Source organism: Papaver somniferum, chromosome 9, assembly GCF_003573695.1.
Source record: "Papaver somniferum cultivar HN1 chromosome 9, ASM357369v1, whole genome shotgun sequence".
Taxonomy (NCBI): Eukaryota; Viridiplantae; Streptophyta; class Magnoliopsida; order Ranunculales; family Papaveraceae; genus Papaver; species Papaver somniferum.
Genome location: NC_039366.1, coordinates 3761795 through 3776084, shown reverse-complemented (window position 1 = coordinate 3776084; position 14290 = coordinate 3761795). Strand labels below are relative to the sequence as shown.

General features: G+C 36.9%; 1 protein-coding gene across 1 annotated transcript; it reads right to left on the bottom strand.

The window, feature by feature from the left end:
* Window positions 1-617: 617 nt before the first annotated feature.
* Window positions 618-5878, bottom strand: LOC113313557 (aspartyl protease family protein 1-like). Its single transcript, XM_026562346.1, has 10 exons — window positions 5539-5878; window positions 5191-5305; window positions 2703-2929; window positions 2376-2600; window positions 2142-2280; window positions 1971-2041; window positions 1751-1841; window positions 1612-1669; window positions 1336-1407; window positions 618-1238 (listed from the first exon to the last, which is right to left on the bottom strand). Exons 1-10 carry the CDS (start codon window positions 5856-5858, stop codon window positions 898-900), a joined length of 1659 nt encoding a protein of 552 aa, XP_026418131.1. The 5' UTR covers window positions 5859-5878; the 3' UTR covers window positions 618-897.
* Window positions 5879-14290: the final 8412 nt, after the last annotated feature.

The window sequence follows — 14290 nt, the reverse complement described above, 5'->3', positions numbered from 1 at the left end:
GGTTTTATCAGAGAAAATAATTGGATTTCAGGAGCTGCTTCTTCAATTGAATTTTTTGTTGAGTATGTTCGTGGAGTTATGGAGAGAGGAAGAGGAATTGATTGGATTTGGGGAGCTGCTTCTTCAACGGGTTGTGGGGTTATGCAGAGTAGTTGAATTTGTTCATGTGATTATGCAGACAAAGGAGAAATTGATTGGATTTTGACAGATCTGATTTTTCAACTGAGCTTTTGGTTCATGGGGTTATGCAGAGAGGTGTTTGCAGATGCGGAAGTGGAAAATGAATTTAGGGTGTTGGGAAGACTTTTTTGGTAAAGTAAAAGGGCATAACAGTAAATTAAAGTAGTAAATAAATTTATTTATCTATTTTCAGTAATTAGCAAACAAAAGTTAAACTCTACCAAGACAATTCCGGTCACGTTATTTCCATGTACCAAACGCCAAGCTAGATAAATGTTAGACCAAACTCAAAAGTTGGACAAAATCTGATCACCAAAAACAAAAGAACCCATAATTTGTTCAATCTTGTTGGCTTGCAAATATCAAATAGTGTAACAATAATCTTATTTCAAATGAAAATGAGAAATCATTAAAGATAATTTTTAAACCCATCGAGGAAAAAAACTCTGAGTTGATATTGATAATGTGGAATTCTTTTGAAACATGCTTTTATCTGGCCCAGAAAGTCGATATTTTGCTCCTTACCATTTCTAGGGCTAATAATAGCTTGCTCTGCCATGAGGCCAGTGACAAAATCTTACGTTTATTATTGAAATAGTACGTAAAGCAGAAAAAACCCACTTCCAGTTCTACTAACGTTCAATTTGGTCACATTTTATTCTCTTTTATTGAGCATTCTTCAACCATAAAAAAGAAAAGAAAAAAAAACACAAGCAATCATACGATTTTTAAAATGGGAAGAAATAGCACGAGAAGTGATGAGGCTATCAGGTATAGATTTCTTGGTTTTCCGACAGAAAGCTGCGGAGCGTTATTAGAATTCGAACCATTCCTAGGAGTTCCGCCGTTAATCGAAGGTGGTTGAACATTTGTTGTCGGGGTTGGGGGTGAGGCTGCGCCGTCATTTACAGAAGGTGGCTGGACATTAATTATTGGGGGTGACGCTGCTCCGTCATTTACGGAAGGCGGCTGAACATTTATTGTCGGGGGTGACGCCGGTGACACTGCTGGAAATGGAGGAAATATATCATTCCTTGAATCGACAATTCTATCAGTACCTGCAGGGAAAGAAGAAGATAAATAAGTGATATGTTAGCATCCTAATTAAGCAGTACCTTCACAACGATATATTGGCTTTGGAGAAATTATACTCACAGTTAGACGCCTTCCAGCCCAAGACCATTTTCTCCCTATTGAAAACAATATTGTGACCGATCATAAAATTATCTGCATAAAGAAAACAAACAATGTGCTATTAGCAAAGCATGAATTTTCGGTACGTTATATATCTAAAGTCGGAAGCATCCTCCCTATGCAGTCTACGGACTGACAGGAACGAATTTCTTCAGGAGCCTAGCAAGTTTGTAAAGAGATGCATTTGGCCTCTCCCCCAAGTCGTTTTTCTTTTTTGTTCAAGAATCAGATACTTACTGCCAATGAAATTCCCTCCTGAAGACTTCATAACACCCAAGCAATATGCGGTAACAGTCTGCACATGAAGAGATGACGGATTAAGTGTTTAGCATAAATTAAAAAGGTTTTCAAATGTAACGTGAATCTGAAGTCGTACCTTATCAGTGTTTAGTATCTCAACCAATGGGTAATAAACATTGAATTTGCTCCCACCCTTCATGATGAAAGTCACATTTGGTGTAGCCGTGCTGAACACATGATGAGAGTAGAAGTCTGAGTTAAAAAATCGGTACCAGACTACCAGTGCATGGAGAATATGTTAATGGAATACCAATATAGAAAAGAACGGAACAGTTTGTTAGTGTGTGAGAACAAACTTAATATGGTAACAGTATTCAAAACCGAGCATCGGACCAGCAGAATGTCGTTTATCTATCTGCGAGTCGAACTGCAAAAGAGAACATCACACCTCATATTATGCTGAACCCAAACTCAATTTATGTTTTAAAGTTCAGAGAGTAGTAGAATTCGTTACTTGGACTACTTACGCTATCACATAGAGCCGTGTATGCTGGATCGTATAAGAGTGTATATTCGGCACCAGAGTAAAATATTGCAGTAACATCGAGCTCGTCAGTTAGACTTCCCCCCACATTTAATTGAGTTACAGTAATGTTATACCATGGGCTGTATAGAATGAAAGTCACCAACAAACAAAGTAAGGAACTCATTATTTTGTTGTATAAGAAAAGAGAAAACAACAGAAATGAAATATCACTCACCTTTGCTGCATGGGATTGAATGGAGTTTTTTCTTGGTCGGAGCTGCCTTTGTCCCCGAAGCTAATTCTTCCAACCCCATCAGCTCCGAAACATATGGAAAACGAATCTGCTACTAGGCCTTTGCTTGACAAAATGCTAGGAACAGATGTGCTCCCTATGCCAAGCCCGAATAACCCATTTCGAGCTTCACCGTTCAAATAAAAACCAGTCTGAATCTGACCACAACTACATATCGGAAGCATGTATGACTGTCAGATTAATTAACAAGCCGTATTGTTGCATGTTATGCCTCAAAAATGTATTCAACCAGAGGCCAAAACTACCTACCCGAATGTTATCCTTGCATCCATTGGTTTATGATTGTCTCTTTTCAAACGCAAGACATCCTCTACCAAAACTCCAGAAGAAGAAATGTTAGCATTATACCCAACTCGGTAGGGGCATTGACTAGATGACTTGGAGCATTCACTTTGGAGTTTACATAAACTACTGTTGCAGGTCACAACTTCGCTCGTCGATGAAGAGCTCATGCTGTATGTGTTGAGACTTATTTCCTGTCAAGAGTGACGTGAATGATTGTAAGTAGCAGAAATAACGAAGAAAACACAGACTTATTGCATCACTGCATTTGAATGGTGCAACACAATAAAAACGCCAGATGTATCATCTTACGCACACCTTGTCTTGCACACGATTTTTATTTGGGGTTTCTCGTTTTTGGCACTGGGTTTGGTCTAATAATCATCCAGCCTTTGTGTTTGATATTTGGACCAGATGTTAACCCGCGTTGACTAGTTATGCGACGATGTATTTAACTATTTGACTTGGTTTTGTTTGGTGCACCTTTTAAATAATTATGTATTCGCTAAAGCGTAAACCAACCCCTAAAAAGAAGTTATACCCCCTTTTCTTTTCTTTTCTTTTCTTTTCTTTTCTTTTCTTCTCCTTCTCTATGTCTGTTGCTGCTGCTTAATTCAACTCGAAGGGGTTTGAGTTGCTGCGATGGGTTTCAAGTAGAAGAAGGGTATGGTGGATTTACCAAGAAACTAAATGAGTACTTTGATGGATAATAAAAAGGTGATTGAGTAAAATCATGCCTCACGTTATGCTGTGTTGTTAGTAAGTTCGCGAATTATACGAGTATAATTCGCAAATTCGTCCGTATCGACCGAATTCATACGTATCAGCCATATAACTGAAATCCCGACTTAAATTCGCGAATTTTCAGTTCAAAACGAATTATATTTTTATTTACGAATTCCCGAATCATACAGCCCGTATAATACTTTGCCACACCATCACTTTGGGGGACCATGCATTTGTTTTTGGAAATACATTTAGAAGTAAATCTAAGCAATGCTTATCCAAATATTTATATTAATATCAAAATTACCCTTTTATACTCCCTCCGTTTCAAAAAGATAGGCTGGTTTGTGTGCAAATTAAATTTATCCTTCATATTTCCTCCGTTTCAAAAAGATAAGCTGGTTTGTTTTTTGAAATAGAGGGATTTATTAAATTTGTCTAATGATTAGTTAATTAATCATCATAGTTCAAATTTAATCTTTTGTTGTTTGAATTGGTCAAAATTTTCTGAAAATGAGAAATGTTATGGCTAAGTCAAACACGTTCGACTACAAGATCAGAAGAATAAGTAGCCGGACTTATCTGCAAATGTAGCTCGACTAGTGTTTATGAGTGTACAAGCAGCCGAACTTAGTTTGATGAAGTTTTAGATTTCAAAGAAAAGTTCGGTTAAGAGAAAAAATTGCCACTTAGCCGAACTCAAATATCTTGTTTGGAGAAAAAATTGCGACGTAGCCGATGTCAAATTTAAGGTTAGGAGAAAAATTGTGACGTAGTCGAACTCAATAAAAAAGTTTTCAAAGAAAAATCCAGTTAGAACAAAAAACTTACGAAGTGACCAAACTCAATATATAGGACTTTAGAGGAAAAAAATTGTAATATAACTTAAGTTTTATATGAAAGTTAGGCTAGGAAATCTGAAAACTCATCTAAGAAATAATAATTTTGGCTGGGAAATTAAAAAATTCGGCTAAGAAATAAAAAATAACGAAATAAGGGTTGACAATTAGGAAGTATATTTATTTTTGAAACAGAAAGGTTATATTAAATAGAAAAAAGAAAAAAGAAAATAGTATAAGTTTAGGAACTTCTGGAATCCAAAATTAAAAAGATTATGAAAATAGAAAGAAAATAAAAGGACGAAATAAGAGTGAGAAGTGAGTTTTAGTTAATTGTTCTTTTTTATTTTGTATTAATAATGAATTAGAATTTTAATTAAGTTAGTATGTTTGAGAGGGAGTTAATGAGTTAGTCATCGTGTAAACAAAAATAAAAAATAAATTAGCTATTTCATAATTTTAAGATACTCCCTGTAAGTGTAGTGTAAGAAAGGTGCCCCAAGTGCATCGTAGTCCCTCCCAAAAAAATATGGCCCCAAAGCAATCGTTCTTGCACGATGACAGTAAAAATTACTTAACGAAGACCTTCTTTCAATTTTAGATGCACTAAATTGAATGGCAGCAGAGTTTTTACCCATTAAAGTATATTAAGAAGGAAGATTGTTTCTTATTTCAGGGCTCTATTGTTTAAATTTAACCGGGAGGTAGGAGTAGATTAAAAAAATTCTATCACCTTATTATCTTAATATTTTCTTGAAAAGATATTTAGACGACTCATTTGACTTATGTAAGAAAAAACATGGCTGTTGACTGAAAAGATACCAAAACTCACGTACACTACTAAACTGTAAGGAAGGGAAAAGAGAGAAGACAGGAATACAATTACAGACTTCTTTATTCATATCCTTCTGAACACATGGTACCCAGAGCAATTTGGTTCCTGTATCAAGCGCGACAAAGAACGACAAACTTGGTGTCCCCAACGAGATATTAGCATAGTGTAAACTGAAAAATTCACACAAAAGTAACACCCAGATTCAGTACAAATAAACATCAATTTGCTCTAAATGCTAGTATACAATTTCGCAACAACTTTTGAAACTTGACAAATTGGTCAGTCTGCAAATTTTTTAATTTTCGGAAAATACCAATCCACACCTAAAATTTTGAATCTTTGCGTATACAATGATTCTGAAAGACACAAAATGATATAGGAATATAAGTATATATAGACTTACAATCCGAGTGAAGAAATAAATGAATCCTCGACTCCATCAGACAAGGTGAGCAACTTAGAATCATCATCGTTTTCAGCAAGAGCACGACCATGGAAAACTTTGTCCCTGTGAGCCATAGCTGCATAGTACTCAGGACTACCTATTTCCGGTAAATTATCAGCACCCATAATAGCTTTAACTTGATCAGAAAATCTGTGGTGTATTTCAAAATCAAAGGTTTTGAATGCATTACAGTTCTTTGCATTCTGAAAACTCACTGAAAACACTAGGATTAGAGTAAATAGATATTTAGAACTAGAACGAGAAAAAGAAGAAGCCATGGGTTTCAATTTTGATTAGAAACGAATCAAAATTACTACATTTAAAGAAGATATTGGGAAGTTAGTTTCTCAGAGAGATTGAGAAGTCTTGACGCGTTTCTCAGGACTTTGAACAAAAAGTCTTCGAGTCTTGAGTCTACTGTCCAAGTTGATACAAAATACATGACAAACACCAAAGTCACAAGCCACTAATATTCTTGAGGGGCTATATTTAATTAAATGGCAAATTAATGAGCAAAATTTACTTCCATGCCAAAAATGGTGTGTTTGTTGGACAAGGATATGCTTGTAATGGGATGATTAAGCTTAATTTAATAAATAATGGTTCTGCTTATATTGTTGACTCTGTTAATTTATGGCATGGTAGATTAGGGCATGTGAATTATGGTTCTCTTAGAAACATGAATCGATTAGGCTTGATTTCTGATTGCAATTTTGATCATGCTTCTAAATGTGAAATATGTGTGCAAGCAAAGATAACTAGAATTTCCCATAAGTCTGTAGTACGAAATTCTTCCTTACTTGAATTAGTACATAGTGATGTGGGTGATTTGCATGGTTCTGCCACTCGTGGTGGAAATAAGTATTATGTCACTTTTATAGAAGATAGTACTAGATATGCTTATACATATTTAATGAAATCTAAGGATGAAGTCTTTGATAAATTTAGGATTTATAAAGCAGAAGTAGAGACACAATTAGAGCACAAAATTAAGATTTTACGTTCTGATCGTGGTTGTGAATACTTTCCTACTGAATTTAATTCCTTTTGTCAAGAGCATGGTTTAGTTCATCAACGTACTGCACCTTACACACCTCAACAAAATGGTATGGCTGAAAGGAAAAATAGAACTTTGATTGATATGGTTAATTGCATGCTTATAAGTTCTGGTTTGCCTAATTCTTTGTGGGGTGAAGCTATGTTGTCTGCATGTTATATTTTGAATAGAATTCCTTTGAAAAAGAAGAGTGTTTCTCCTTATGAGTTGTGGTTTAAGAGGAAACCAAACTTGAGAAGACTTAAAGTCTGGGGTTGTTTAGCATATGTTCGAAAGCCTGATCCCAAAAGACCAAAGTTGGGAAACAGGGCTTATAAATGTGCTTTTGTGGGATACTCACTTAATAGTATCACCTACAGATTTATAAACCTTGACACTTTTGAGATTATAGAATCTGTAGATGTGGAATTCTTTGAGAACTTAAATAGGAACAGTTCTCAAATGCAACCCATGGAGAATCCATTGTTACCTGATCTAGAACCTATGGAGATTGATAACAATGATGAAAATCCCTCTCCTACTCATGACAATGATATTTCAGTGCCTACTGAAGATATCGAACCTAGAAGGAGTAAGAGAGGAAGGATTGAGAAAAAGCCTGATCCAAACTTTATTTATTACCTTGTAGAGGCAAATAAGAATAGAATTCTTAGTGTTAACCAGTATGTTATGCATACTGATGATGAATCTAAAACACCGAATTCCTTGAAACCTAAGAATGATACTCAGTTTAAGAAGCATCCCAACAAGAAGAGTAAGAAGAAGGGCGCTGTCGGCCCTTGCTACTTCTGTGACAAACCCGGCCATTTTGCTCGTGACTGTCGTCTCAAAAAGAAACAACAGCAGAACCAGAAAAAGGAGGCAAATATGGTCGATGACAAACTTGTGATCGTGGTGCAAGCCGCCAATGCTGTTGCTGAAACTGGGGGTGGATGGTGGTACGACAATGGTGCAACCATCCATATCTGTAAGGATAGAAATCTTTACAAGACATACGAACCGGTTAGTGGAGAAGGAAACGATGTTGTCTCCGCAAACGGTCAACGCAGCAAAGTTATTGGGAAAGGCACTGTTGAACTCTCGTTTACTTCGGGAAAGACTGTGACTCTTACTAATGTTTTACATGTCCCTGACATCGTGAAGAACCTTGTTTCCGGCGACCTTGTTATGAAGGCTGGATTCAAGACGACCTATGAGTCTAATAAGTTTGTGTTGTCCAAAAATGGTGTGTTTGTTGGACAAGGATATGCTTGTAATGGGATGATTAAGCTTAATTTAATAAATAATGGTTCTGCTTATATTGTTGACTCTGTTAATTTATGGCATGGTAGATTAGGGCATGTGAATTATGGTTCTCTTAGAAACATGAATCGATTAGGCTTGATTTCTGATTGCAATTTTGATCATGCTTCTAAATGTGAGATATGTGTGCAAGCAAAGATAACTAGAATTTCCCATAAGTCTGTAGTACGAAATTCTTCCTTACTTGAATTAGTACATAGTGATGTGGGTGATTTGCATGGTTCTGCCACTCGTGGTGGAAATAAGTATTATGTCACTTTTATAGAAGATAGTACTAGATATGCTTATACATATTTAATGAAATCTAAGGATGAAGTCTTTGATAAATTTAGGATTTATAAAGCAGAAGTAGAGACACAATTAGAGCACAAAATTAAGATTTTACGTTCTGATCGTGGTGGTGAATACTTTCCTACTGAATTTAATTCCTTTTGTCAAGAGCATGGTTTAGTTCATCAACGTACTGCACCTTACACACCTCAACAAAATGGTATGGCTGAAAGGAAAAATAGAACTTTGATTGATATGGTTAATTGCATGCTTATAAGTTCTGGTTTGCCTAATTCTTTGTGGGGTGAAGCTATGTTGTCTGCATGTTATATTTTGAATAGAATTCCTTTGAAAAAGAAGAGTGTTTCTCCTTATGAGTTGTGGTTTAAGAGGAAACCAAACTTGAGAAGACTTAAAGTCTGGGGTTGTTTAGCATATGTTCGAAAGCCTGATCCCAAAAGACCAAAGTTGGGAAACAGGGCTTATAAATGTGCTTTTGTGGGATACTCTCTTAATAGTATCACCTACAGATTTATAAACCTTGACACTTTTGAGATAATAGAATCTGTAGATGTGGAATTCTTTGAGAACTTAAATAGGAACAGTTCTCAAATGCAACCCATGGAGAATCCATTGTTACCTGATCTAGAACCTATGGAGATTGATAACAATGATGAAAATCCCTCTCCTACTCATGACAATGATATTTCAGTGCCTACTGAAGATATCGAACCTAGAAGGAGTAAGAGAGGAAGGATTGAGAAAAAGCCTGATCCAAACTTTATTTATTACCTTGTAGAGGCAAATAAGAATAGAATTCTTAGTGTTAACCAGTATGTTATGCATACTGATGATGACCCTAAAACTTATGCTGAAGCCATGAGTTCTAGAGATGCAAATTTCTGGAAAGAAGCCATCAATGATGAAAAGCATTCGCTTTTGACTAACGGGACTTGGGTATTAGTAAATTTACCTCCTGGTGCTAAAGCAATAGGAAGTAAATGGATATTCAAGAGAAAGTTGAGAGCTGATGGTGAAGTTGATAAGTTTAAGGCAAGGCTAGTTGCCAAGGGTTATAAACAAAGAATGGTATTGATTTCTTTGATACATATGCTCCTGTTGCCCGCATCTCATCCATTCGTTGCTTGATTGCACTTGCTTCTATTCATAAGATTGGTTGTGCATCAAATGGATGTCAAAACTGCTTTTCTAAATGGGGATTTAGAAGAAGAGATATATATGGAACAACCTGAAGGTTTCATATTACCAGGCCAAGAGAAGAAAGTTTGCAAGTTAGTGAAATCTCTCTATGGTTTGAAGCAAGCCCCTATGCAATGGCATGAGAAGTTTGATAAAGTAGTTTTGTCATATGGTTTTGTGGTGAATGATGCGGACAAATGTATCTATAGTAAGCATGATAGTTCTGGTTGTGTGATTCTCTGTTTGTATGTTGATGATATGTTAATCTTTGGGTCTGACATATCTGTTGTGGAAGAAACAAAGAAGTTTCTTAGTTCTAACTTTGATATGAAGGATTTAGGAGAGGCTGATGTAATCTTGGGAATTAAGATCCTAAGAAAGGGAGATGAGTTGGTTTTAACTCAATCTCATTATATTGAGAAATTTCTCAAGAAATATGGTCACTTTGATGACAATCCAGCACATACTCCTTTAGACCATACTATCAAGTTAATGAAGAACACCGGCCGTACTCATGCTCAACTTGAGTATTCTAGTGTTATTGGGAGTCTTATGTACGCTATGCATTGCACAAGACCGGACATAGCCCAAGCCGTGGGAATATTATGTCGTTTCTCAAGTAATCCAGGATATGAACACTGGAAAGCAGTTTCAAGAGTTATGGCTTACTTGAAAGGAACAATAAATTTTGGTTTGCATTACCAAGGCTATCCCGCTGCACTAGAGGGGTACAGCGATGCTAATTGGAACAATGTAGAATCAAATTCCAAGTCAACTTCTGGATGGATTTTTACATTAGGGGGTGCTGCTGTGTCTTGGAGTTCCAAGAAGAAGACTTGTATTTCTGATTCAACAATGTTGTCAGAATTGATAGCTTTAACTGATGCATGTAAGGAGGCAGATTGGCTTAGAAACCTACTTATGTAAATTCCTTTTTGGAAGAAGCCAACTCCGGCGGTCTTGATTAATTGTGATAATCAAGCTACAATCTATAATGTCTCTAATAAGACTTATAATGGAAAGTCTAGACATGCAAGTCTTAGAAACTACATGGTTAGGCAACTACTCAAGAGGGGAGTAGTTACGGTTAACTTTATTGAATCAAAGAGAAATTTGGCAGACCCATTTACGAAAAGTCTACCAAGTTCAGTGGTTTCAATAAAAAGGAAAGAAATGGGACTAAGGTCTGTGAAGGAAGTTTGATCTCCCATAGCAGAAACCCAACCTGTGTTTTGAAAAGGATAAACAAGGTTCAATGTGGTACCAACAAGTTATGGATGTGGATTATGGAGCACTAATATAAAAACTTCCCATTTCTTATTAGTGCTGGTTTTCTGCAAGAAAATAGGATGGATGTAAATCCTTAATGAGTCTATGATTAGTAAAAGGTGTATCGCAGAAACACCTTCGAGACTTACCTATATGAGTATGGAAATAAGGCCGTTTCCTAAGAGAAGAAGACCGTTCTCTAAAGAAGACTCATGAACAAGGATATAAGCACATGGCCATTAACGTGCTTGGCTACAGAACACATGATTTTATGAAATCAATATGTGTGGAGACTCCGGTTTTATCATAAGGGGTACTTGGTTCAAGACTGGTTTCACCATAGAACCTCGATAAGGCTTTGATTTTCTTACACTAAGTGAAGGTTCAAATCCAAAAGATACCTATCATTTATGTGTTGATTTCAACGATGATGCTTAGTCTCAATTGTGCTTGAACTACGTTGGCTTGATCCCACTCGGGTACGTAGGCAGTCACTTCGGTGATGCAGTCACTCTGATTTAAAAGTTTTAACTTTGTTTTATGGTTTTTGAAAATAGGGGGAGAATGTTGGAATATTTTCAACGCCGCTAACCAAAGGGGGGTCCTGGGGGGCATCGCCCCCCAGGCTGTGGTCGACCTGACAGGTCAGGTCGTGGGGGTCCATGGGAGACCGCCCCTGGTGGGGGTTTCAAGGGGGCAACGCCCCCGGAAGAATTTTTTGAACTGACGGTTTTATTTGGCCGATAAAAGCCTGTTCGAAAATTTCGAATCCAAAAGACACCATTGATGTCTGTTGATGAAGGAACCCGACGTTTCGTGAATAGAAACCTGTTGGCGAATAAAAACCTATTCCCAACAGGTGCAAAACCCTTTATAAATAGCTTCTCCCAGTTTCGTTTAACATATAAGAAAAATCAATTTGTTTTCTCTGTTTCAAAAAGCATCATCAGAAATCAGAAATCTCTTTGTGTGTTCTTGATTGAATCAAGGGGTACAAACCTTGAATTCAGTTTTCGTTGCAGGGCTTTCATTGTATCCTGAAGGCAATATTTCGCATACCTGTTGTAATCGCCAATTGTTATTGGGAGGGTAGAAATATTTGTCTAAAAGAAATTTATACAAGCCTTGAAAGTTTTGGAGTGCAACACTTTCTTCTCTGATTCATTCATCCTTTGTGAAACCCAATTTTTTTCCAACAGTTTTTAGACAAATATCTTCTGGCAATGGAGGGTGAATCTTCGAATTCGAATGCTACTGCTCAATCTCTGCAAGTGATGAACCAAACCTTTACTCGATTGGAACGTTTTGATGGTGAAGGTTTTACCCGTTGGCAAGAGACTGTGAAGTTTTTCCTGATCACCATCAAGTTGTGGTACATACTTGAAGATGGATTGGAGGAAATTCCTGCTGCAACTGACAATGAAACTGAGGAATTGAAGGCTAGACGAAAGCAGCGTCAGGAAGATGATTTCATGTGTCGTGGTCATATTTTGAATGCTCTGGACAAACATGTGTACAATGCACATCGGAGTATTGGGACTGCAAAGGGATTGTGGACTGCGCTTGACAACAAATACAAGATTTCTGAAGCAAGCAACAAGAAATTCCTGATTTGCAATTTCATGGATTTTAAGATGGTTGACAGTAAGTCAATCATTGCCCAGGTCAGTGAACTTTTACTCATAGTTAATCATCTTAAGGATGCTGGAATTGATCTTGTTTCTGCGTTTGTTGTTGGGGTTATTATTTCTCGTCTCCCCCCTTCTTGGAATGGTTATAAGAAGAAACTTAAGCATGCTGAGACTGACTATGATTTAGAGGCCTTACAACGTCATCTTCGCATAGAAGAGGACTCTCGTAAGCGAGAACTTAAGGATAGTCCACATTCTGAAAACCCCTATGCAAGCCCCTATGCAATGGCATGAGAAGTTTGATAAAGTAGTTTTGTCATATGGTTTTGTGGTGAATGATGCGGACAAATGTATCTATAGTAAGCATGATAGTTCTGGTTGTGTGATTCTCTGTTTGTATGTTGATGATATGTTAATCTTTGGGTCTGACATATCTGTTGTGGAAGAAACAAAGAAGTTTCTTAGTTCTAACTTTGATATGAAGGATTTAGGAGAGGCTGATGTAATCTTGGGAATTAAGATCCTAAGAAAGGGAGATGAGTTGGTTTTAACTCAATCTCATTATATTGAGAAATTTCTCAAGAAATATGGTCACTTTGATGACAATCCAGCACCTACTCCTTTAGACCATACTATCAAGTTAATGAAGAACACCGGCCGTACTCATGCTCAACTTGAATATTCTAGTGTTATTGGGAGTCTTATGTACGCTATGCATTGCACAAGACCGGACATAGCCCAAGCCGTGGGAATATTATGTCGTTTCTCAAGTAATCCAGGATATGAACACTGGAAAGCAGTTTCAAGAGTTATGGCTTACTTGAAAGGAACAATAAATTTTGGTTTGCATTACCAAGGCTATCCCGCTGCACTAGAGGGGTACAGCGATGCTAACTGGAACAATGTAGAATCAAATTCCAAGTCAACTTCTGGATGGATTTTTACATTAGGGGGTGCTGCTGTGTCTTGGAGTTCCAAGAAGCAGACTTGTATTTCTGATTCAACAATGTTGTCAGAATTGATAGCTTTAACTGATGCATGTAAGGAGGCAGATTGGCTTAGAAACCTACTTATGGAAATTCCTTTTTGGAAGAAGCCAACTCCGGCGGTCTTGATTAATTGTGATAATCAAGCTACAATCTATAATGTCTCTAATAAGACTTATAATGGAAAGTCTAGACATGCAAGTCTTAGACACTACATGGTTAGGCAACTACTCAAGAGGGGAGTAGTTACGGTTAACTTTATTGAATCAAAGAGGAATTTGGCAGACCCATTTACGAAAAGTTTACCAAGTTCAGTGGTTTCAATAAAAAGGAAATAAATGGGACTAAGGTCTGTGAAGGAAGTTTGATCTCCCATAGCAGAAACCCAACCTATGTTTTGACAAGGATAAACAAGGTTCAATGTGGTACCAACAAGTTATGGATGTAGATTATGGAGCACTAATATAAAAACTTCCCATTTCTTATTAGTGCTGGTTTCTGCAAGAAAATAGGATGGATGTAAATCCTTAATGAGTCTATGATTAGTAAAAGGTGTATCGCAGAAACACCTTCGAGACTTACCTATATGAGTATGGAAATAAGGCCGTTTCCTAAGAGAAGAAGACCGTTCTCTAAAGAAGACTCATGAACAAGGATATAAGCACATGGCCATTAACGTGCTTGGCTACAGAACACATGATTTTATGAAATCAATATGTGTGGAGACTCCGGTTTTATCATAAGGGGTACTTGGTTCAAGACTGGTTTCACCATAGAACCTCGATAAGGCTTTGAGTTTCTTACACTAAGTGAAGGTTCAAATCCAAAAAATACCTATCATTTATGTGTTGATTTCAACGATGATGCTTAGTCTCAATTGTGCTTGAACTACGTTGGCTTGATCCCACTCGGGTACGTAGGCAGTCACTTCGGTGATGCAGTCACTCTGATTTAAAAGTTTTAACTTTGTTTTATGGTTTTTGAAAATAGGGGGA

Bases quoted from the DNA above. Each gene is read 5' to 3' on its own strand.
- LOC113313557 (XM_026562346.1), bottom strand. From the start codon at position 5,858: ATGGCTTCTTCTTTTTCTCGTTCTAGTTCTAAATATCTATTTACTCTA. The intron at 2,930-5,190 runs GTCTGTAATTGT...CACTCTTGACAG, and splicing joins AGAAGGATATGAATAAAGAA to GAAATAAGTCTCAACACATA. The intron at 1,408-1,611 runs GTAAGTATCTGA...TTCTTTATGCAG, and splicing joins AGGAGGGAATTTCATTGGCA to ATAATTTTATGATCGGTCAC.